The 26,812-nt window shown below is 32.4% G+C and overlaps 1 protein-coding gene and 1 pseudogene across 1 annotated transcript; both read left to right on the top strand.

Annotated features, from left to right (window-relative positions):
- The first annotated feature begins 367 nt into the window (after window positions 1–367).
- On the top strand, window positions 368–2,314 carry LOC110626136 (molybdate transporter 2). The gene has a single exon (XM_021771893.2). It carries the CDS (start codon window positions 415–417, stop codon window positions 1,789–1,791), a length of 1,377 nt encoding a protein of 458 aa, XP_021627585.1. The 5' UTR covers window positions 368–414; the 3' UTR covers window positions 1,792–2,314.
- A 5,015-nt stretch (window positions 2,315–7,329) lies between these two features.
- LOC110625480 lies at window positions 7,330–14,137 on the top strand (annotated as a pseudogene).
- Window positions 14,138–26,812: the final 12,675 nt, after the last annotated feature.

Here is a 26,812-nt window from a genome sequence, read left to right as displayed (position 1 = left end):
TTGATGAATAAATTAATTTCACCTTATTTTTAACAAAATAAATTATAAAATTTACCATTAATTTATGTATAAGAAATTTAATGAGATACTTTAATTAATTATGGCATAAAATAATTGAAAAATTACTACTTAAATTGTTCAGTTGCTTTTCTATTAAATTTGGTTTGTTCTCTTGCTTGTTTTCAACGCCAAATCCAAATTTAAATTTTTAATAAATTTAAAAAGAAAATTACACAATAAATTGAGAATACCACTTTTCAAGATAAGGTAAAAAAAATTAATATTTTAACTTTATTAGTATTAGTACCACATTTCGACAATGGCCCACGACCCTTTGATGATTCAGGAGTCACTCCAGAGTTTACTACAAATTCACACGCTAAGCTGGCCAAACCGAGTCGCAACAACCTCATCATGGACACTTCCTCTGCCACTCCTATCCTCCATCAAAACCGGTGGTGGCACCGCTTTCTGCGTCTCAAAACCACCCTCTCCTCCGAACTCTCCGGCGCAGTGGGTGACTTAGGCACCTTCATCCCAATAGTTCTCACTCTCACACTGGTTTCCCACCTTGACCTTTCTACCACCCTCATCTTCACCTCCCTTTACAACATTTCCACTGGCCTCCTCTTCGGCCTTCCCATGCCTGTCCAGCCCATGAAGTCCATTGCTGCTGTCGCTGTCTCCGAGCTACCCCATCTCACCACTGCCCAGATCGCTACCGCTGGTGCAACCACTGCTGCCACCCTCCTTATCCTTGGTGCCACCGGCCTTATGTCCTTCTTCTACCGCTTCATCCCTCTCCCTGTTGTCCGCGGAGTTCAGCTCTCCCAGGGCCTTTCATTCGCCTTCTCCGCCATCAAGTATATTCGATACAATCAAAATTTTGTCACTTCCAAATCTACCACTCGTCGGTCTTGGCTTGGTCTTGACGGTCTCATTCTTGCTATTTCTTCTCTTCTGTTTCTAGTTCTCACCACCGGCTCCGGTGGTCATAATCACACAACCAACAACAATGATAACAATTCGTTGACTCGCTCTCAGCGACGGGTGAGTAAAAGATTGCGGGTTTTGTCAGCAATTCCTTCTGCTCTTATAGTGTTCTTATTTGGGTTGGTTTTCTGTTTCATCCGAGACCCGTCCATCATTAAGGATCTAAAATTTGGTCCTTCGAGAATCCAGCCGCTGAAAATTACATGGGAGGATTGGAAAATCGGGTTCTTGAGGGGTGCAATCCCCCAAATCCCACTGTCCATATTGAATTCTGTAATCGCAGTGTGTAAATTATCCACAGATTTATTCCCAGATCATGAATTGTCAGCGACAAAGGTTTCTGTTAGTGTTGGGATTATGAATTTGGTGGGTTGCTGGTTTGGAGCCATGCCAGTGTGCCATGGAGCAGGTGGGCTAGCTGGGCAGTACAGGTTTGGTGCCAGAAGTGGTGCATCTGTGATTTTTCTGGGGATAGGGAAATTAGTTATAGGATTGCTTTTTGGAAATTCGTTTGTGAGGATTTTGAACCAATTTCCAATTGGTATTCTGGGAGTGCTGTTATTATTTGCTGGGATTGAGTTAGCCATGGCATCCAAGGATATGAATACAAAAGAGCAATCTTTTGTGATGTTGGTTTGTGCTGCTGTGTCGTTAACTGGTTCTAGTGCTGCATTGGGATTTGGGTGTGGGATTTTGCTTCATCTGTTGCTAAAATTAAGAAGCATGGAGTGCTCTTGTTTTGGTTTTCTCAGGTCTAAGTCTTCTGCTTCTGCTGTGGAGTCTACTCCTTCAGTTTAGCCCGCAAGGCAATGGAAATTGTAAAGAGAACCGCCGATACTAAGCTGTTCATGAAAATTACCTCAAAAGTGGAGCTTGGTCATATTGAGTTAAACGAATAGATGTAAATAATTATCAAGATGATTAAGAATATATTTCCTTGATCATAATTCTGAAGATGCTCTCAATTAAATTAAAATTAATTTATATTAGAAGGAGAATTTGAGTGATGAAATTGGAATATTAGTTATGAAAGTGAAAACAAAAAGCTCAGTGCTTTTGCTTGAAAAAAAACAAAACAAAACAAAAACCAATGCATATGGAGGCGGCCTCCAAACTTCGCTCACGGGAGTAGCAGCTCAACACAACAATTGATGGTGATTATGAAAAGTTAGTAAAACCAGGAGGAGGTTGGTGATTACATGGGCTAGCCAACCAATTAGTGGCTTTTGCATGGTTACAAAAGAAAAGGCACGTCTTCCTTCTTGTCACATATGGGATAGGCTGTGTTGATTGGGTCTAACAAAATTATTATAGGTTAAAGATTACAAAAGAGTGTAAAAATTAGATATGTAGGACCAATGCTCATTTAAAATAAATATTTCAGAATTAAGGTTTGAGGGTCCAGAGAAAATGATCCAATTAAATATTAAATCCTTAAAACTCTATCTGAAACTCCAATTCTCCAACCTGATTAACACAAATAATTACACTGCTATTCTGCAAAAATCAACATCCTTCGACGATAAGAAGGGATTCTTCTTCTTTAGCAGGCGAAGTATTACAACTAGAAAGTCAAAGAGAAATCGCAAGCAAGATGACAAAGAGATCTTCAGAGTTAAGCAAGAAAATGAGATGAACAATGAAAATACATGCAACTAGATCAGGCGGAGAATCAATCAGGTGGTTCAATTTTAAATTTTTTTAATTTTTTTTGATAAAATTTTCAATTAATTTTAATTTAAATTTAAAAAAAAATTAGAAAGAAAATACACCAATTCACATATATAATTTATTAAATCAAATCCATATCGACTAACAAATATTTAGAAATGAGTGGTAATTAATGTATTTTTTTCTTTACATGAGGTTGAGCGTGATGAATAGAGCAAATATACTCGCTGGGAATACTCCGTCTAAAACATGTTTTAAGTAAAATTTGTGTGAGTGTTTAGACTTATACCTAACTATCTTGAGCGTGTTTATTGTTTGCCTTTAAATCTCCTTCACTATAAGTAAGAAGTGGCGTGTTGCATTGCATGCTTTCATTAATTTTTATCAATTACTCGAGCTCATCGTCCTCACACTAAACATTTAAATCTCCTTTAAATCTCCTCGTTATCCGCAAAATGTCAAAATCTGCATCATCATACATGACACCTCTCAGGTGTATCAGGATGCACTTTCCACCAAGCTAAGTTTCGGAGTGCAATGGGGACCGAACTTTGAAGTTGAGTGTTTAGTAATGTACCAAATTAACAAACATTTTTCATTATTCATAAATGTAATTAATTTTAATTATTTTACTATATATTTAGACTCTTTAATCAAAATCAATAAATTGACCAATATTTTTAAAAAAATAATAAAAAATTAAAAGAGTTATTTTACATAATATAACAATGTTTTAATTAAAATTTTTAAAAATATGAATTAAATAATTTTATAAAATACAATAGTTAAATAATATTTCACTCAAATGAATATAATATCTATTTTTACTTTATTATTTTATTAATAATTAATAATATACGAATCAAGACCTATAAAAAATACTTTTAAAATCATCTACTATAAAAAATTGATTATAGATTTTAAATATCCACCGTTAATCATTCAAAAAGAGACGACTCCAAAAAGAGACGGCTGATCTATGGTATTTTCAATTTGTTATAGTTATAGACTCGTCAAATGAAATCTTACCAAACTTCGATGTTGAAAAGTCACCAATCAGATTTTAATTTTTTTTATAGGTGAGATTTTTACGATGATAATTAAATTGTTAGATTTTTTATTATTTTTTAATTAATTAGAAAAACTAGATTGAAAAATCAATACCACACCAGCTTAATAGATACATCCTGCACATTAAACTTGAAATCCAAAAATAACAGGATACAAAACAAGACAAAAAGTTTGGAGCCTTTATTTTTCCACATCATTCTCATTATTGTTCATTTCTTTATTATTTTTATATTTAATTATAATATTCTTATTTGTAGAGTTTTCTACCTAGATACTCATACTATATAATATTTAATTATTTATAAATAATTATAATATAACGATATATAAAATTAAAAGTTTTTCTCTGTAATAGTTACTCTCATTTGTTTTTTTTAAATCTAATTTTTTTTTTTCTTTTTATAGAAAACGATTTGCGTCAATTGACTATTCATAAACAAAAAGATATTATTGTTCCCGTTAAGAGTTTCAGAAATATTCCGATCGTCACATATGATTTCTGTATAATGGGGATATTTCTCACATACAATTCAATTAATTTTCTGAATATGCAGACCTCTTTGGTAGATCTATGGCATCCTTTAGGGGTATTTAGTATGGAATTAGAGGCAAAAAGATATCTGTTTTGGTTACAGGTTGTTATAGATTTTTATTCCTCTCAAACACTCCTGCGAATGTTAATTTGATAGGCAACAGTGAAGCGACTCATCCCGTCAAAGGTCGGGATAGTCGAAAGCAATGCTCGTCTGATAGCGGTTGTCGAAGCCGTCAAAAATAAATTTATTAAACAATCAACAATTAACTTGCAGATAGTAGCAATAGGGTCGAACCACATGGATTTGACACCAAATATTTTTCTAATAATGACTAAGGCAAATAAATGACAAATAAATAAAAGAGGGAGGTTTTATTTTAATGAATTAAATCTAGAAAGCAAGAGAAAGTAATAATTTAAATAAATGAGAATTTCAATGGGAAAGAGATTCTAGTTGAAATATGAGTTTAATTCAGTTTGTTCAGAATTGATCATTGACTATTTAAGACTCCTATTTTATTTCAATAAATTAGTTTTGGTTGTGGAAGACGCTTCTCACAACCAAATTCCTCCTTAGTTCTAGTTTGATTAGGAAACGTTCGCCAATCAAACACTAATCAACAAGTTGCCAAGGAACGTCCTTGGGGTATTTAGCATCGAACAACTGTTGACTGCATTAAGACTTAGAGAAACTCAATTCTATCCTTGCCAACTATGTGGCCAAGTCTAGATTATGCAACTGATTATATTTGTGTTCAAATAATATAAGCAATTACGGACTTAAATCATTCAAACAATTTATTACTCAAGCAATTTAAAAGCAATGGACCCTTATTGATTCTAAAAGCAAAGTAACAATCATAGAAAAGATCAAGTTGCATAAATATTGAAAGCAAATAAGAGTTTAACCATGAAGTTTTAAATCTCCCAATTCATCACAAATATGAATTTCCTCAACTATGATCACAATTAGATTGTTAGATTTTTTATTATTTTTTAATTAATTAGAAAAACTAGATTGAAAAATCTATACCACACCAGCTTAATAGATACATCCTGCACATTAAACTTGAAATCCAAAAATAATAGGATACAAAACAAGAAAAAAAGTTTGGAGCCTTTATTCTTCCACATCATTCTCATTATTGTTCATTTCTTTATTATTTTTATATTTAATTTTAATATTCTTATTTGTAAAGTTTTCTACCTAGATACTCATATTTTATAATATTTAATTATTTATAAAAAATTATAATATAATGATATATAAAATTAGCAGTTTTTTTTCATAATCTCTTTGTGTCTCGTACTCTCATCTTTTCTTCTTTTTTAAATTTAACTTTTTCTTTTTCCTTTTTTATAGAAAACGATCTACGTCAATTGACTATCCATGAACAAAAAAGATATTATTATTCTCGTTAAGAGCTCCAGAAATATTTCGATCGTCACTTATGATTTCTGTATAATGGGGATGTTTCTCACATACAATCCAATTAATTTTCTGAATATGCAGACCTCTTTGACAGATTTATGATATCTTTTAGGGGTATTTAGTATGGAATTAGAGGCAAAAAGATATCTGTTTCGGTTACAGATTGTTACAGGTTTTCCTTCCTCTCAAACACCCCTAAAAATGTTAATTTGATAGGCAACAGTGAAGCGGTTCATCCCGTCAAAGGTCGAGATAGCCGAAAGCAATACTCGTCCATTCTCGGACAGTTAATACATTGAAAGATTTGATTACTAATTACAAGCCGGATATTTTATTTTTGATAGAAACAAAAGCTCTTAGTTTTCCGTATGAAATTTTTTCATAGTCTTTTACATTTTGATGGTTGCTCTCGGTCAATAAATAAGGATTGTGATGAGACCTTTTGTTAATGTAGAAGAGTCATGTGTCTGTTTCTGTGATTGGTTTTTCGTCAAATTTCATTGATTCGGTTGTTTCAAAAGGTAATGTTCAATGGAGGTTTGCTAGTTATTATGGGTTTTCGAAATCGCAATGACGATGTCAGTTTTGAAATCTTATTTGAGTTTTATCTCGTAAGAACTTTTTTCCGTGGTTTTATTCGGGAGATTTTAATGATTTATGCTTGAGAGATGGGAAAGAAGGAGTAGCATCTTTGCCAAATTATCTTATGTAAGGGTTTAGACAAGTACTTAATGAATATTTTTGCCAAATTATCTTATGCAGGGATTTGATTTTGAATGAAAAAATTTTTGTTAGACCTTAATGGTTCGTCGTAATGCCACTCTAACTGCTCATACTTTAATTAGAGAATCTATTAGGTATAATCGTCTCTGTTTGAATTGATATCTTTTTATATTTAATAAAATTTTATTAACACGATCGCTAGTTTTACTTTAAATATACATATATATAACTATATATAAATTCTATAATTCATTAATGCTAAAGGTAGATTGTATTTTTTAAAAATTTTTACACTCAGATCTTTTAATTTTAAAAAATATTAAAATATTTCTAAAATTTTAAAAATATATTAATTAATTTTTTATTAATTTTAATTATTAAAGATTTTATTCTTTATTTTATATGATATAAAATAAATTTATTAATTAAACTTTTAATTCTGTAAAAATATTTTAGTAAATGAATTAATTAATATTTCCACTATTTTATAATTTTTATCTATTTTATTTTTTATATATATTAAAAACTAATTTTTTTTATTAATTTTTCATTTATATCTATTTTAAATATATTAATTTTTTATTAAATATTATGAGATATTTTAAATATTTATTTCAAAAATAATAATTAATGAGTAATTATTTTAAAAATAAAATAAAATAAATATGTTTAAAATATTTGATTTATATGATATTATACTATAAAAAAATACATAGATAATAATTTTAAAATAATTAAAAAAAAAATAAACAATAATGTTAGAATAATTAAAAAAAATTATGAGGTGAGAAATTTTTTTTTTTTTAATTTCCACCGAAGTTAACTATTTTTTTTATATATATAATTTACAAATTGAGGGACAGAGACCGATTTATATATCCTAGAGTTAAAACAATTTCATGCATATATATATAAGGCTAGGCTTCCAGGCACTTGGACCTACGCCCTAGGTTAGATTGAGCACACACCTACCTATGATCGTTTGAGGAAAGGTATATTGACTACAATTACTGGCGGAGTCGGTGAAATTGATGTACACAATATTGGTTTGCAAGAAAGGAAGAATTTGCTTGAGCGGTTAGTGAGAGTGGCGGATGAGGATAATGAAAAGTTCTTGTTGAAGCTTAAGAATCGTATTGATCGGTAAAATGAACAATTTCCATTAAACTGAAAGTAATGCAAGTATTTCAAGCCAAACAGAGGAACTCTGTTCTGGGTTTTTGATATTATTTCTTATGTTTCTTGGTTTTCTAGGGTTGGAATTGATATCCCCACAATTGAAGTTCGGTTTGAGCATCTAACAGTTGAAGCAGAAGCCTATGAAGGAAGCAGAGCTTTGCCTACGTTCTTCAACTACTTTACTGATATGCTAGAGGTAACAAACTGCAAATACTGCTCATGAGTTTTATATCACTCTACTTTTAATAGACTTTTCAAAACTACATGAACATTTTAATGCGTTTCTGAAATTCAAGAAACTAATTTAACTACCTATGACACATGGACTAAATAATAATTTTTATATTTAACTAATTAGTTTGAGAATTATGGAGCTAACATTTAAGTTAGCTATAACACAGAGACACAGAGACACAGAGACTAAATCATAATTTTTTCTTTTTTTTTTTCTCAAGTGTTTTTGGGAGCTGACTAAAAATATCAGATTGCCATTTCTAATCACGTTGCTATGTTTTCACGTTTATAACAGAATAACATTACTTTTCGGTCCTCCAAGTTCTGGAAAGACCACGATTTTATTGGCTTTGGCTGGAAAGCTTGATCCCACTCTAAAGGTGATAATTCACAGTTTTAGCTTCATATTTGTCTTGGGGATTTAATGTCAAGCCATTATTTATGTATTTATATACATAATTTGATGAGTTAAATTTGTAGTGCAGGTTTCAGGAAGGGTCACTTACAATGGTCATCACTTGCATGAGTTTATACCCCAAAGAACTGCTGCCTATATCAGTCAACATGATCTTCACATAGGAGAAATGACTGTAAGAAAGACTTTGGCCTTTTCTGCCAGATGCCAAGGCGTTGAAAGCCGTTATGATAAGTTCAATGGACACTTTTTTCCCTGTATAAGTCATGTTTTTTTTTTCTTCTTTTCTTTATTATTATTAATTTTTGAATTCAACTTGCAGATCTGTTAGCAGAGTTATCACGAAGAGAGATTGCAGAAAATATTAAACCTGATTCTGATATTGACGTCTTCATGAAGGTGAGGGAAGCCAAAGCATAATGGAAATATGAAACTTTTAGAGGGGAGCATAAAGGCTAATGAAAACTTTTTTTTCTGAATAAGAGGTTCGGATTGTTGTTTATATTTTTAATCATCAATTTTGAGTTTTCCGGTTTCTTCCGTGTTATATTCCAATTTCCAAGACAATTTTGAAGGTTGTCATGGAAGAATAAGTTGCATATTTGGTGCTTGGTTTTTATCGCCTCTACTTCTGCTATTACAGGCAGCTGCAACAGAAGCTCAGGAAGCCAATGTCATCACAGATTATATTCTAAAGGTAATATCTCCAGCGGTACAATAAAAATGATATCCCTTGATTTATTATAATTTATTTAATGACATTTCTCTTTTCTTTATAGGTTTTAGGACTAGTCTGTGCAGATACAGTGGTGGGGGATGAAATGTTGAGGGGAATTTCTGAAGGACAAAGAAAACGTGTTACAACTGGTAAACAAACTCTTTTGTGAATTGTTAATATCAAAGATTCTATTTGGAATTTTTTATATCCAAATTCGATTGTAGGCGAGATGCTGGTTGGACCAGCATTAGCATTGTTTATGGATGAGATATCTACTGGTTTGGACAGCTCGACAACTTATCAGATTGTGAACTCACTCAGGCAAAATGTTCAAATTCTGAAGGGAACTGCTTTAATTTCTCTCCTCCAGCCAGCACCAGAGACTTATGATCTCTTTGATGACATCATTCTTCTTTCTGATGGCCTGATAGTGTACCAGGGTCCTCGTGAGCAGGTGCTTCGGTTTTTTGAATTCATGGGCTTCCAGTGTCCTATAAGAAAAGGCGTGGCTGACTTCTTGCAGGAAGTAGGCAGAAAGATGGGTTTTCTGTCTTAACTATTTTTTTATTGGATGATTGAGACAAATATTATTTTAACTATCAAATTAATCTCAGTGAAACTGAAAATCATTGCAGGTAACATCAAGGAAAGATCAGATGCAGTATTGGGCTCGTAAAGATGAGCCTTACAGATTTATCACTGCCAAGGTATTTTCTGAGGCATACGAGTCATTCCAAGTAGGAAGAAGACTTGTGGAGGAGCTTGCAACACCATTTGAAAAAGCTAACAGTCACCCAGCCGCTTTGACAACCAAAAAGTATGGTGTCAACAAGAAGGAACTATTCAAAGCTTGCTTCTCGAGAGAACTCCTACTTATGAAGAGAAACTCATTTTTCTATGTCTTCAAGTTCTCTCAAGTGAGTATATCAACTTTGTTTTAACAATTACTTTGTAAATTTTTGCATCTGAGTTGTGATTTTTCATCTTTCTTTCTTCTGTTAGCTGACAATATTGGCATTGATTACAATGGCACTCTTTTTTCGGACTGAGATGCACCAAGATTCAGTAATTGATGGAGGAATTTACATGGGTGCTTTGTTCTTTATCATGCTTATGGTATTGTTCAATGGTATGGCAGAGATTCCCATGACCATTGCGAAGCTTCCTGTCTTCTACAAGCAAAGAGACCTCCGTTTCTATCCTGCATGGGCTTATGCTCTTCCCTCATGGATCCTTAAAATCCCCATCACATTCATAGAAGTTGCCATTTCTGTATTCTTGACATATTATGTTATAGGATTTGATCCAAATGTTGGAAGATAAGAAGTGAAATTTATTTTAAAACTTATCAGGAACTTTGATTGATATATGTTTTATTTCGATGATTGTCTCTTCAAGGCTGATATACAAGTTGATATTTCTTACATCCAAAGGTCATATATTTCTATGGCAGGTTGTTTAGGCAACACCTCCTGCTCTTACTTGTTAACCAGATGGCTTCTGGATTATTCCGATCTATTGCTGCAGTGGCTAGGAACATGATTGTAGCTAACACCTTTGGCTCATTCATACTGCTGCTGCTCTTCGTTTTGGGTGGATTTATCTTGTCACGAGGTATAATAAAATAAGCTTATGACAAGATTAATATATTTGTCAAACTTAAACCTTAATCAAATTCTATCTTAACTTTATTTAATGTTGCAGATCATATAAAGAAATGGTGGTTATGGGCCTACTGGACATCACCGACGATGTATGGGCAAAATGCTATTGTAGTTAATGAATTCCTTGGACAAAGTTGGAGTCATGTAAACTCAGAAACTACTCATTTTCTACATTTTGTTTTTCCGTCTTCATGATAAACTAAAATCTGAGCTTTCTTCCTTATTAAAGGTTCTCCCAAACTCAACAGGACCATTAGGAGTTCAAGTTCTAAAATCTCTGTGGCTTCTTCACGGAAGCATATTGGTAATGGCTAGGACTAGGAGCACTTTGCGGATTCTCAATTTTATTCTTCTTATACACCATAGCTCTCACTTATCTTAATGGTAAGTATCTTTACAGATTTCATGTTTTTTAAAAGCAAGTGGTTGTGTTTTATTGTTGTGTACTTAACTATAATGCAGAATTTAGCAAGCCTCAGGCTGTTACATCAAAAGAACCTCAAGACAATGGAACTGCTAGAATGGAAGATGGTGTTCATTTGAGTTATCTTCAGAGCAGCTCTAATCAACAAACAAACGCAGGTGGTGATGCTCATTAAGAATATGTGTTTATGTGCGAGTAATTTAATTCTTTGCCTTCTAAATAGAAATCAAAGTTTTGCTGATATATGCAGTCATTGGAGATGAAATTATAAGAGGGAAGTCACCCAAGTCTTCACAGAACAACCACAGAAAAGGAATGGTTCTTCCATTTGAACCACATTCCATTACATTTGATGAAATTGTATACTCCGTTGACATGCCAAGGGTAACAAAGATTGCCACAAGGTGTAATATCAATGCTATCAATTAGAAATGTGATGACTTATTCGTGAATTGGATTTTTCAGGAAATGAAAAATGAGGGCGTTTGTGAAGACAAACTGGTACTCTTGAACGGTGTGAGTGGTGCTTTTAGGCCTGGTGTTCTAACTGCTCTAATAGGTGTTAATGGTGCTGGTAAAACAATTCTGATGGATGTGGTAGCTGGTAGGAAAACTGGAGGATATATTGAGGGGAGTATCAAAATTTCTGGGTACCCAAAGAAGCAAGAAACATTTGCTAGAATATCTGGATATTGCGTGCAAAATGATATTCACTCTCCTCATATTACTGTTTATGAGTCACTGGTCTTCTCCGCCTGGCTACGACTACCCCATGAAGTAGACAATGAAACTACTGAGGTAAATATGTGCAGTACTATTTGAAACTTTTAACAAGTTCAATCACATCAATAAGCATGATTGAGATGAAGGGATGATTGCATGAGTACTGCTGGCCAATGGTGGATTTAGATGCTTATCTTCCTGGGGCAAACTAATCTAGAAGTCCTATTAGTTGTAAATTTTTCAAGTAGTTTTACTAACTAAATCCTTAGAACCACTGCTTGATGACAAAATTCTAAAGGTAACAAGTTCTATATTAATTAGTCCATATTAATTAGTCCATATCAGTACAACTCTTTTAAACTTTATGTGCCTTAGAACCACTGCTTGATTACAAAATTCTAAAGGTAACAAATTCTATATTAATTAGTCCATATCAGTACAACTCTTTTAAACTTTATGTGATACTAATTTTCTTTTGGAGTTTGTGATGAGCATTTACAGAACCTTAGCAAGAAGGGACCATTTTTTAAGTTTAGCCGGTAACGGTCTCCACGTGGCTCTGCCTGTACTGATTTTGCCAGAAAAATTGAGCTCAACTCGGGAAAAGCCGTTAGCAGTCAGATACAACAAAGTTTAATCTTCAGATTTTAATAATGGTGCAGATGTTCGTCGAGGAAGTCATGAGGCTTGTGGAACTGAATACATTGAGACAAGCATTAATTGGGTTGCCTGGTGTAAATGGTCTGTCAACTGAGCAACGCAAGCGTCTAACCATTGCGGTTGAGCTAGTGGCAAACCCCTCAATCATTTTTATGGATGAGCCAACTTCAGGGCTAGATGCAAGAGCTGCAGCAATAGTTATGAGAACTGTCAGAAACACAGTGGATACTGGAAGAACAGTAGTCTGCACCATCCATCAGCCGAGCATTGACATATTTGAAGCTTTTGATGAGGTAAGGAAGTGTTCAGATGACCATGAACTAAGTGCTTCATTGTATGTTTTTCAGTATATATGAGTATTTTTTTGACATGTTTAACATGGGATGATCAGCTATTCCTAATGAAGCGAGGAGGACAAGAGATATATGCGGGGCCATTCGGACGATATTCTTGCCATCTAATCAATTATTTTGAGGTATGCCATCACAGAATCAAAAACATGTTCAGATATATGTTCGTGTAAACAACTAACACTAATATGTTTAAAAACATGGGAATTGAAGTAGTCGAAAAAATCAAAGATGGTTATAATCCAGCAACATGGATGTTGGAAGTCACCTCAACAACACAAGAAATGGCTTTAGGGGTTGATTTTGCTGATATCTACAGAAATTCAGAGTTGCACAGGTAATTTCTTGATAAAACAACTTGATTATTTGGTTAGACTGAGAGTTCATTTAACCATATTTCCAATGTGTCGTAACATGGAATAAGCAAAGCACTGATTCATGTAAATTTCTCAGGAGAAACAAAGCTTTTATTAAGGACTTAAGCAAGTCTGCTCCTGGTTCAAAGGACCTCAATTTCCCTAATAAATATTCAAAGTCATTTTTGGGTCAATTTTCGGCATGCTTATGGAAACAGCATCTGTCTTATTGGCGTAATCCACCATATACTGCTATCAGATTTGTCTTTACAGCCTTCATAGGCTTGGTCTTCGGAACAATGTTCTGGGATCTTGGCTCCAAAATGTATGCCACAACTTAAGAACTACTAGAACAAAAAGCATCCATTCATATAACTTCTAATGTCATCTGTGACATATTGCAGGAAAAAGCAAGAAGATCTTTTTAATGCAGTAGGTTCAATGTATGCTGCAGTTTTATTCCTTGGCTTTCAAAATACGTCAGCTGTGCAGCCGGTGGTGTCTGTTGAACGAACAGTGTTCTATAGAGAAAGAGCTGCTGGAATGTACTCAGCCTTTGCCATATGCCTTTGGACAGGTAAAAACTGTTAAATATAAATCTCATTATGCAAGAACCTCTTGTATATTTCTTTACAAAATTTTATTTTTCCTTTCAGGTTGTGATTGAGCTTCCATATGTTTTTATGCAAGCTGCAGTATATGGAGTTACAGTCTATGCAATGATCGGATTTGAATGGAATGCCTCTAAGTTCTTTTGGTATTTATATTTCATGTACTTCACATTGTTATACTTCACTTTCTATGGCATGATGACTGTGGGTGTATCGCCAAACCACCACATCTCATCTATAATTTCTTCTTCATTTTTCGGGATATGGAACGTGTTTTCCGGATTCATAATCCCAAAAACAGTAAGTTCTTTCCACGCATGGTTATTTTTGGCACTACATTTCCAAAGTGCATAGTTATGATGATTGATTTTCATTAAAGTTTAGAATTAAATAACTCTTTTCTAAGGTATTTACCATTTAGTTCATTTCATTTTAAATAATAAACTATTTGATTCTTATGTCTAAGTTGTTAATTATATATAAAATTATTAAAATATATTTTTTAATTAATATTTATAATTTTAAAATATAATTGTTGAATCTGTATAATTTTAAAAAATAATGATTAATTTCTGTAATTTTGTGATAATAATTATTCGGTGTTTATAATTTAAAAATAACAACTACTTAATTTATTCAAAAAACGGAATGAACTAAATAATTAATAATATGAAATAATATACCACATTCAATATTTTTTTAATAAAAGAATTGATTAATTAATTTTATTAAATTATATAAAATAAATAATAATTTTTTTAAATAGTATTTTGCTTTTGAAAATATTTTTTAAAATTACATTTTAAAAATATTTAATTTCTGAAAATGTCAATTTTTATTGGTATTTTTAAAAGTATTATGTCATATAAGTCTGAAAATGATATTTTCTATGATCTTTTTAAGAATACTTACATAATAAAAAAATAATTTTTTAAATGATATTTCTTAAAATAACATTAATTTTATAAATTATTTTAAAACCACATTAAATTTATAAAAAAAAAAATTCAATTCACATTATTTTAATAATAAACCCAAAAGTAATGGTAAGGTTTTTTTGAAAGCAAGAAAAAAAAAAGATTTGAGGGATTTTATATGGTAAAAATATTAAATTTGGCTTTAAACTATCAGAGGTTAAATTGTTTTTAGTTTAAATTATTATTAAAATATTAAATTTATAATAATAAAATAAAATAAATTAAAGAAAATGTATCTCACCTTCAAATCTTGGTAAATAGTATTTTTATTTAATTTTTTAATAATATATTAAAGACAAAATAAATTTAATTTTTTAATCGATTTATTGTTTAGTGGACGTTAATATATTTTTAAAATAAAATAATCTGAATTTTATTATATCATATTAATTAAATAATTTTTTTTTTAAAAAATACATGCATTTTATTTTTTTATTAATTAAAATAAATAAATTACTTGAATGTTTTTTATTATTTGGTAGAAAGCTAAAGTGCAATTGTATCATTTAATTTTTAAGCTATCTATTATTTAAAATTATATTTTTTTCCAAAAAATTAATTTTATAATATAATTATTTTATTTTATTTTATTTAATTACTAACTTGAAAATAATATTAAAATTTTTTGTAACATTACAACTATAACTTAGATTTTATTTTTTTGAAAAGTAATGGAAAATATCTATTATTAATTAATTTCTAAAGCTTAATTTAATTATAAAATATGGAGATTAAACTATAACTTATAAAATATATCCTTTTCGTACTAATATTTTATTTGCGTTGTTATGTATCTTTTTAAGTATATGTTGACTCAAAATAACGATTTTTAATTAAAAATTTTAAAGTAAGTTATAAATCGTTTGTATTAAAAAAATATTTTTTATATTAATGTTTATAATATTCTAAGAATTTAATAAAAAAATATTTTCATGATAAAATATTAAAAAAAAATTTTAGTCATTTTTTATATTTTAAAATTATTATTAAAAGAAAGTCAGCCATTTACAAAATTTTTTTTTTTAAAAAATATTTTTTATATTTTAAAATTATTATTAAAAGAAAGTCACTGCCATTTCGTGTATATCGATTAGGGTGAGCAGTATTCGGTTCAAACTGAAAAAATTGATTGAATCGAATCGATTTGAAAATTTAGTTTAGTTTTTTATATACTTCGGTTCGGTTCAGTTTTTAATTTCAGAAATTTTAGTTATTTCAGTTCGGTTCGATTTTGATAAAAAAATCAAAAAAACCGAACCGAACTGATTAATAATAATAATATATTTTTTCAATAATATAGAGAAATTAAATTATATTAAAATTAAAATATTTTAATTAAATTTTAAAATATTAAAAATAAAGTATAAAAAATAAAAAAATTATTAAAAATTAAAATCGATTAAACCGAACAGAATCAAATCGAATCAGATCAGTTCTATTCGATTTGATTTCTGACTAAAATCAATTTAGTTCGGTTTTCATAAACACTAAAATTTCAATTTTTGGTTTATTCAGTTCAGTTTGATTTTAAACCGAACCGATCGAATACTCCCCTAATTACGGTACTTCATAAACACAATAGACTTTACCGCACTTCATAAATACGGTAAATAAACGCAGGAGTGTTGATTCGCACTTATTTAAAAAAAATTTTTCTGCGGATTAAAATTTGAGAAATATTCCTTTTAAAATCTTATTTTACAAAAAGCCCCGAAACATGGCCTTAAAGTAAATGAGTTATTGTCTTCAACCTTTAAAAAGATAAAGTACATTTATCTATCTATCTATATTTATATGAAAGTAAAAGAAAAGTCACTTCAATTTTGGCGATTTCTAAAATTTTAAACATATTATTCTTAATTTTAGGATAATTTATTATAACAACTTATGAGTTTTAAGTTTAAAACATTTATATTTTTTGTTTTTAATTTTTTTAGCCATCTATCTGATGTAATAAATAAAAAATAATTCTGAAAATATAAAATTTAGAAAAAATTAACTTTACCCCTTTAAGATACGTTAAAATTAACACTTTATCTTTTTTTTTCCTCAAAATTTAATATTTGAGTCTAATAATATATTATGAACCATACACTATACTCATTCACGGATCCAACTCCGCACTGAGTTGGCCCGGGGTGTGGGGGCGGGAGCTCCCCACCTAATGGCGGGTTTGGATGCAGAGATCTCAAGACGAATTTTTTTAAAGCTATTTTATCTTTTTATATTTTTTCCGAGAATATAAATATGTAATATTCTCTTAGTGTATTATGTTCAAAAACTTACAGAGAAATAAGAAAACCCTAATCGCCGTGGACATAGTCAAATTGGTAAATCACATTAAATCTGTGTGTTGATTTTTCTTTTGTACTTATTTTTGGATTGTGTAATTGTTTGATTCTTAACAACTAGAATTAGAGGTTTTGATTCGTATCACAACAATCTGAAAAGATGATGGAAAGCTTGAAGATTTGAATTGAGAAGTTCAATGAAACTGATTTTAGTTTTTAGAAGATGCAGATTGAAGATTATCTGTATCAAAATAACCTCCACGAACTCCTGTCAAGGAAGAAGCAAAAAACTATGAAACAACAGGTTTAGGATCTGAAAGATCAGAAGGCACTAGGGTTGATTCATTTGACATTGGCGAGAAATGTTGTCTTCAATATCGTTAATGAGACGACGACTATAGGATTGCTGGCAGCTCTGGCAAATATGTATGAGAAATCGTTGGCAATTAACAAGGTATATCTAATATTCACAGATCATATTAACGAATTTAATATGATCATCAGTCAATTAAGCATTGTCAAGGTTAATTATTAATTTTGATAATGAGATTAGAGCTCTAATTTTGTTATCCTCTCTACTTGAGTCGTGGGATACTGTTGCTTCCGCAATTAGCAGTTTACGTGGGTTGGAGAAGTTAAAGTTTGATGAAGTCTGAGATGTTGTCATGAACGAGCACTTGCAAACGAGAAATCGGGAATTCATTTGGTAACGTACTTAGTGTTAAGGGTAGAGGCAGGAGTAAGTTGAAGGGAGGCTATAGTAAACATGGTTGATCGAAGTCAAAGGGCCGAGGAAAATCTCAGGGAAAAAACAAGGTTATTTGTTGGGGTTGTGGCGAAAAGGGACACTTTAATAAGGACTGCCTTAAACCTAAGAAGAAGAGTCAAGTTTAAAAATTATGGAAAGGTGTATCTTACTGATAATAAAGTCTTAGAGGGAGATGTGTGTATCTAGGCCTCAGGTGGGGATAAGTGGAAGCTACAAAATGTCAAGTATATTTCTAACTTGAATAATAATCTGATCTCTATTAGCTAGCTGGACAGTATGGTTTACAAAACAGTATTCAGAGAGAGTTCCTAAAAAATTGTAAAAGGAGTTATGGTGATAGTACGAGCATAAAATCTGGAACTTTATACACTGCAGAGTGTTCGGACATGGTTGTTACGGTTGACAGTACATCGAGCTCAAGTCTGTGGTACAATAGGCTTGGACACATGAGTGAGAAGGGGATGAATATGCTAGCTTTGAAGGGGTATCTGCAAGAGTTGAAATCTATTGATATGGGACTATGTGAGAGTTTGTTCTGAAAAAGCATAAATGGGTCAGTTTCACAAAAACTATCAGAGAACTAAAGGCAGAACGGTTAGAGCTAGTACATACAGACATGTGGGGGCCATCCCCGGTTTCCTCTCTTGGTGGTTCGAGATACTATGTTACCTTCATTAATGACTTTAGTAGGAAGGTATGTGTGTACTTTCTGAAACACAAATAAGATGTGTTTACCACTTTTAAGAGGTGGAAAACTGAAGTTGAAAATCAGACTGGGTTGAAGATCAAATGCCTAAGGTCTGATAATGGAGGAGAATATGATTCTACAGAATTCAAGAAATTTTGTGCTGATGAGGGAATCAAGTATGTTAAGATAACAACAGATATGTGATATGCTTCTCAAAGATAAATGTACTGACTCTTTCAATATTTGCTTTGATTCAATTAGTTGTAAATATATTCCTTTGATTTCATATGTATATTTTAGTTAGTTGTGATTTCTTTCTCCTTGGTTGTAGCTTCATATCTTTTGTATTTGGCTATAAAGCCATGCTGCTGTACTTCATTAAATACAACTTTCTACTCTTCACTTCTCTATCTGCTGATTGTACATGGTATCAGAGCTAACTAAATGATTGATGTACCAAATCAACTTTCTTCACAACCCACGAATGCCCAACATTCCTTTTCTATCAAATTAAAATCCACAAATTACCTTGCATGGAAAACACAATTCCAACCCCTCCTAAACTATCACAATATGAATCACCTAATTGATGGCTCTCCCCCACCTCCTAAGACAATTAAATCTTCAACAGACCTGGCAATTGATATTCCCAACCCTCAATATGCTACCTGTTTCAAACAAGACCAACTTCTTCATTCTTGGCTTCATTTTTCCCTCTCTGAAGACATTTTCTCTTATATTGTTAGGCTAACCTCCCCCCAAGCCGTCTGGCAAGCCTTAGCATAGGCTTTCGGTTCCATCTCTCAGTACCGTCAACTCCAAATTCATATTGAACTTCAGGAGTTCAAGAAAAATGATATACCCATCTTTGCTTATCTTCAACGTGCAAAAGCACTCAAAGATGAATTGCAAGCTGCTGGTCGACCTCTCTTGACTGCTGAGTTCAATGCCATCATCTACATAAATATTAGCATTGAATATCATAATATCATCACTGCTTTGAATATTCGGCCCGACCCAGTTCCATTTCATGAGCTCCATGGTGAACTTACTGCTCATGAAATTCTCTTCAAAAGTTGTCATGATCCACCACATGCTAATATGGTTTCTCGGCAATTCACCAACAATCCTCTTCCACTACTTCTTCCCACACCCAATTCTAATGGACAAAAAAAAATTCAACTTCAAAATCCAAAGGCCCATGTCAAATTTGTAGATATCAAAACCATACTACAAATAAATGTCACTGTCGCTACCAACGCTCTAACCAAAATAAAAATCAGCCTCGTTACTTTACACTAATGGAAAATTACTCTTATAATTGCCCACCACCCTCACCGTATTATCCACCACCATATCCCATACCTACGTAGTTTCCTCCTCCTCAGCCATTGGCAAATTATTCTTCTACTTCATCTTAACCAAATTATTGGCACCCTGATATTACGGGCAATTATCATGTTACTCCTGACATTAAATCCTTGAGTACTGCTTTCGAATATCAAGGTAATGACAATCTTCTTGTTGAAAATGGCACAGGTCTGCTGATTTCTCATACTGGTATAATTACTATTCCCTCACCTAATAGTCCACTTTTGTTCAAAAAAATACCCTTTGTGTTCCAAAAATTATTAAAAATCTTTTGTCTGTTCAAAATTCACCACTGCCAATAGTTGTTTTTTCAAATTCTGGCCTCACTGTTTTTTTTGTTAAGGATCAGGTCACCCGGAGGATTCTTCTATAGGGTCCAAGTGAAGATGACATCTATACCCTTAAATCTCTGCCCAAATCCGCCTTGACAGCAACTGTTCCGTCCTTTTCCAATTGGCATTCAGCCTTGGGTCATCCTCATCGTTGAACCGTCTCTAAAATAATAAAGGACTTCAAGTTACCTTATTCTAATTTTCAATTTAATCCATGTTCTGCTTACAATCTAGGAAAATTATCTAGACTTTCTTTAGCTTCTATTGAACTCAAGAGCACGAGTCCTTTTCAAATAATTCATTCTGATGTCTGAGGCCCTGCTCCTGTTATGTCTAGCTTAGGTCATAAATTTGTTCTATTTATTGATGATTTCACTCGCTTTACTTGGCTGTACTTGTTAAAAATAAAAGTGATGTATATGCCATGTTTTTACAATTTCAATCTCTTATCCAGCGTCAATTTAATTCAAAAATTTTAGCTTTTCATTCTGATTAGGGAGAGGAGTACCAAAAGTTGCATATATATTTTTTGCAGACTGGCATAATTCATAGGATAGCATTTCCTTATACCCATGAACAAAATGGAACCGCCGAAAGAAAAATTCGTCATATCATTGACACCACTCTCACTTTACTCTCTCATGCTAAATTACCTCTGAAATATTGGAACTACGCTATTGAAAATAGTGTTCAATCTATAAATATAATGCCATCACCAACTCTTCAAAATTATAGTCTCTTTATGTGTTTGTACAAGTCTTCATCCAATTACCTTGAACAACAACTTTGTATAAGTTTTCACCCAATTATCTTGAACAACAACCTTTTGGTTGTACCGTTTATCCATTTCTTAGACCATATTCTAATCACAAATTTTCTTTTCGGCCCATTTCATGTATTTATTTAGGAACAAGTCCATCTCATCATGCTCATCAGTGTTTAGACCCTTCCTCAAAACGTGTTTACCTAGCAGACATGTTCGGTTTGATCCAAAATTATTTCTTGGTTTAATTTGTCTACAGGTTCAATTTCTCCATCGTCCAGCCACCCATGGTTTTCTATTTCCAATCAGATGCCGTCTCCCTTGGACACTCCAATTCCTCAGGTATGCTTGCTTCTAATAATAATTCTTTTACTGAGTTCAATTACACCTCAAACAATTTGCCTAACCCAAACCTCTCGCCTAATACCATATCCAAAAATAATCAGACTTCCCCTCAGACCAATCAAATCATTCCATATATCAGTACCCAAAGTCGACCAACCTTGGATCTTGTTGCCAATCTTTATTCTCACTTTCTGCCCAACACCCAAACGCAACAACCAGTTCGAATCCACCCTATGCAGCTTCGACCTTCAACCAGGCAGAGATGCCATGCTTTAATTTGTACCACCAAACTTGATTACTTGTGTCATGAACCTCATACATATAATCAGGCTCAGCCTCATATTCAATGGTGAAAAGCCATGAAAATAGAAATTAACACTCTTCTACAGAATCAAACTTGGTTGTTAGTTCCACACCCTTCAAATGTCAACATTGTGGGCAACAAGTGGCTATTTCGCATTAAACGCAAGGCAAATGGGAATATTGAGCGCTATAAGGCTCGTTTGTTTGCGAAGGGCTTTTCACAGCAACCTAGAATTGACTATAATGAGACATTCAGTCAGGTTGTCCAAAACCACAATAATCCAACAGTGTTGTCCATTGCTACTATATCCAAGTGGCCAGTCAAACAGTTGGATATATCCAATGCTTTCCTCCATGGATATCTTGAGGAGGATATATATATGGATCAGCCACTAGGCTTTGTTGATTTAAATCATCCTAATTATGTTTATCATTTACAAAGATCTTTATATGGGCTTCGGCAAGCACCGCGTGTGTAGCATTTAAGCAATTTCTTGTTACAACTTGGTTTCAAGCGTCCAAGGCAGACACATCTCTATTCATATATAATAATGGTAATATCAAATGTTTCATTTTGATATATGTTGATGATATTTTGCTCACATATTCAAATACTAGCAAAATGGAATATTTTTTTAAAGCCTTTCAAGCTGCATTTCTAGTAAGAGATATTAGCTAATTACACTATTTTTTGGGTGTTGAGGTTCAGCCAACATCTCATGGAATTGCATTATCACAGTAGAAATATATTAGTGATTTATTGACTCAATTTAATATGAGTAATATCAAGGTAACTTTGACACCTATGGCTACTACTCCGCCCCTTTTTAAGCATGGAGGTGATCTTTTGTCTAATGGTGAGCAGTTTGGACAATTAATTGACTCACTTTAGTATGTTACACTCACGAGACCAGATATAGCCTTTTCAGTCAATAAACTTGCGCAATTTATGCGTCAACCTACTAAGGAGCATTGGACAGCTGTAAAACATTTATTACGCTATCTTAACGATACTGTATCTATGGGCCTCTTCTTCTTTAATACGTCTCCAATGACTTTACAGTGCTTTACTGATAGTGATTGGGCAGGATTCCTTGATGATTGAAAATCCACATCCGGCTATGCTATGTATTTGGGACATAATCTAATTTTCTGGTCATCCAAGAAATAGTCCACTGTTCCTCGTTCTTCCACCGAGAGCGAATATCGTTCCATTGCTCATGCTACTTTTGAGATTATGTGGTTGCTGTCTTTATTATCTGAACTTGGATTTTTATTGTCACCGACAACCCTTTGGTGTGAGAACATTGGGGCTATCTACTTGTCTTCTAATTGCTAGGATGAAACATATTGAACTTGATTTTCACTTTGTAAGAGATTAATTTCAGCAAAAAAGAGTTCAAATTAAGTTTATGTCTGATCAAGATCAGATTGTAGACATCATGACTAAACATTTAGGGTCTCGTTTGTTCCTTCGTCATCAAGACAAGCTTCGTCCCCTCTCTTCTCCATCTTCAGCTTGAGGGGGGCATGTTAAGATAACAACAAATATATGATCTGCTTCTCAAAGATAAATGTGCCGACTCTTTCAATATTTGCTTTGATTCAATTAGTTGTAAATATATTCCTTTGATTTCAGATGTATATTTTAGTTAGTTATGATTTCTTTCTCCTTAGTTGTAGCTTTATATCTATTGTATTTGGCTATAAAAGCCACGTTGTTGTACTTCATTAAATACAACTTTCTAGTCTTCACTTCTCTATCTGTTGATGGTACAAGGTGCACTAGGACAGTTCCTTGAAAGGCAAGATAAAATGGGATTGCTGAAAGGATGAACAGAGCATTGAATGAGCGAGCAAGAAGCATAAGGCTACATGCTAGGCTACCAAAAATGTTTTGGGCAGATGCAGTGAGCACAACAACATATTTGATAAATAGAGGGGCCTTCAGTTTCTTTGAGTTTCAAGATTCCAAAAAAAGTTTTTCAAGTAAGGAGGTCAAGTTTACGGACTTTTGGGTGTGCTGTCTATGTTCACATTGATCCAGAGAAGAGAGAAAAGATTGATGCAAAGGCTTTGAAGTGCTACTTTATTGGTTATGGTTCAGATTAATTTGAATACAAGTTTTAGGATGACAAGAACAGGAAGATTTTGAGACACTATGATGTGACAGTTGCTGAGAATATCCTATATAAGGATAAGTCTGGGGTGCAATCTGAAGATGTAGAAGAAGTGAGAGTTGAGGTTGAGTTGCAAGAAATTTCACCTAGTGATATTGCAGTAAGACCATAGGAGAATCTAGAAAACACTGTTGTAGGAACGAAATAGCAGCTAGTCACACTTGCACCAATGTTGAGGAGATCTATCAGGGTTACCAAGTCACCAAAAATGTATTAATCTTTCTTGTATTATTTGTTGTCAACTGATGAAGGGGAACTAGAATCCTTTGATGAGGCTTTATAGGTGAAGGATTCAATCAAATGGAAGCAAGCCATGGATGATGAAGTATGGTCATTTGAGAAGAATGACACTTAAAAATTAACTGAGTTGCTTGCAGGGAAGAAAGCTTTGTTGAACAAGTGGGTTTACAGGATCAAGAATGAAACTGATGGTAAAGTTAGGTTCAAGGCTCAATTGGTGGTTAAGGGGTGTTCACAAAGAAAAGGTATTGATTACAACTGAAGTATTCTCTCCTATTGTGAAGCTAACCACAATCAGAATTTTACTGAGTATTATTGAAGCAGAGAACTTGCACCTTGAGCAAGTGGATGTAAAAATAACATTTTTACATGGGGATCTAGAGGAAGAGATCTACATATAGAAATCACAGGGGTATGAGGTTCCTGATAAGGAATATATGGTGTGTAAGCTCAAGAAGTTTGTATGGGTTGAGGCAGGCTTTAAGACAGTGGTATAAGAAGTTTGACTCTTTCATGTGTAGAAATAGTTTTCACAGGAGTGAAAAGGATCAATATTATTATATTAAGAAGTCTACTGATTTCTCTGTTATTCTACTCTTATATGTGGATGGTATGTTGATTGTAGGGTCAAACATGGAAGAGATCAATAATCTTAAGGGGTGACTGTCATTAGAATTTGAGATGAAAGATTTGGATGCATCAAAGCAGATTCTAGGGATGAGGATTTCCCGAGAAAGGTCTACTGGAATTCTAAATTTGTCCTAGGAGCAATGCATTGAGAAGATATTGTCTAGGTTTAGAGTTGATGATATTAAGCTCAGGAGCACGCCTTTGGCTAACCATCTCAAATTGTCAAAGGAGCAATCACCCAAGACAGTTATGGAGTATGATCACACAACAAAAGTACCTTAAACTTTTGCCGTTGGGAGTTTGATGTATGCTATAGCTTGCACTAGACTTGATATAGCACATGCAATGGGAACCGTGAGCAGATATATGTCAAATCTAGGGAAAGAGCATTGGGAAGCTGTGAAGTGGCTTTTAAGACACTTGAAAGGAACAGCTAGTACTTTACTTTATTATAGGAATGGCAAGGTAGTATTAGAGAGTTTTGTTGATGTTGATCTTAGTGGGGATATGAATACAAGCAAAAGTACATCCGGGTATTTCTACACTATGGATGGGACAACAGTGAGATAGATGTCTAGACTTTAGAAGTGTGTCTCTATATTATTTATGTAGACTAAATATGTTGCAATTGCTGAAACTGATAAGAAGATGATATGGTTGACCGATTACTTGAAAAAGTTGGGCAAAAAACAGCTTGACAAGATTCTTTTCACTGATAGTCAGAGTGTCATACAATTAGTGAAGAACCCAGTGTATCACTTCAGAGCAAAACACATCCAATGTAGGTACCATTTATTCGTAGTCTAGTGGAAAAAGGTGAGATGTGTTTGAAGAAAATTAAAATTACTAATAATTCAGCAGACATGTTGACTAAAGGTGTTAATACTGAAAAATTAGAGCTATGCAAGATCTCAGTTGGTTTTCTATAATAGTGTAGAAGATGTTTGGATTATGTGTTTTTTATTGGATATATTAATATAAAGAATGAAAATAGTTGAGTTAATTGGATTAATCTTCAAGTAAGAGAATTATTAATATATAAAGTTTAATAATATATTATAAATTGTACACCATATCCACAATGTATTTTTCTATTATATTTTAAAAATTATTTTATTTTTTTAATATATTCTATTTAAAAATTCAAAGAAAAATCGATAAATTACGTTAAATCAGTATTGATTTTATTTATATTTTGAATTCTGCAATTTTTCAAATCTCAACAAACTTATCCACCAAACATTATTTTGGATGCATGTGGCCGTGAGTTATGAATGCATGCACATGGAGCATCATTCATAGAACGTAATTATTTAGCGAAACAAATGAAAATAACCATTTTACTTTTTTTTTTTCAATTAACCATTTTAGTTAAACGTCATTAATTCAATCTCTAAATTGCTCTTCCTTCACATATATGTAGTATACTAAGTTATCGTCAAAAATGAAAATTGACCACCACGCCAAAAAAACAATCGTAAAATATTATTATTTAATTAGAAAAATGAAAATAACCATTTTAAGTAAAAATTATTCCGTCTCCATTTTTTAAAAGAGAAATGAGACCGTTAGAGTTTTTTTCTCTTTTAAAAAATATCAAAATTAAATTTTAAAATAAAGCATTTTTAAAACTCGTGAAGAAATTTTGACATGACTATATAGGGTTGGGTTGTGCCTCTTCAATTAGAAAGTGATTTGACATTTTTTAATAAAATTTGGGGAAATAGTACAAAATATCTTAGAAATTTATAATTTAATTATTGAGTATTATCATTATTAACAAGTCAGTCTCTATATTTTTAGAAATCTATTAAAATATCTTTATGTTTTTTTTTTCCGTCAATAAAATAGTCCTTCCGTCCTTTTTCCATTAAAATTAGATAAAGGAGAAGAGATAAAATTTTTAAAATCCAATTTTACCCTCAAATAAAACCATTTATTTAGTCATTGGATATTGCTATTATTAACAAGGTAGTCCTTACATTTTCAAAAATCTATTAAAACGTTTTTATCTTTTTTCATATCTATTAAAACGTCCTTATCGTTTTTTTCTGATCAATAAAATAGTCCCTATCTTTTCTCATATCTATTAAAATGTCCTTATCATTTCTTTCCGTCAATAAAATAGTCACTCCTCATCGTTTCTTTCTGTCAACGAAATCGT

Source organism: Manihot esculenta, chromosome 11 (assembly GCF_001659605.2).
Source record: "Manihot esculenta cultivar AM560-2 chromosome 11, M.esculenta_v8, whole genome shotgun sequence".
NCBI classification, from domain to species: domain Eukaryota; kingdom Viridiplantae; phylum Streptophyta; class Magnoliopsida; order Malpighiales; family Euphorbiaceae; genus Manihot; species Manihot esculenta.
Note: the sequence above shows the minus strand (reverse complement) of the source record. Positions and strands in the feature narration are given on the sequence as shown.

Bases quoted from the DNA above. Each gene is read 5' to 3' on its own strand.
- LOC110626136 (XM_021771893.2), top strand. From the start codon at position 415: ATGGACACTTCCTCTGCCACTCCTATCCTCCATCAAAACCGGTGGTGG.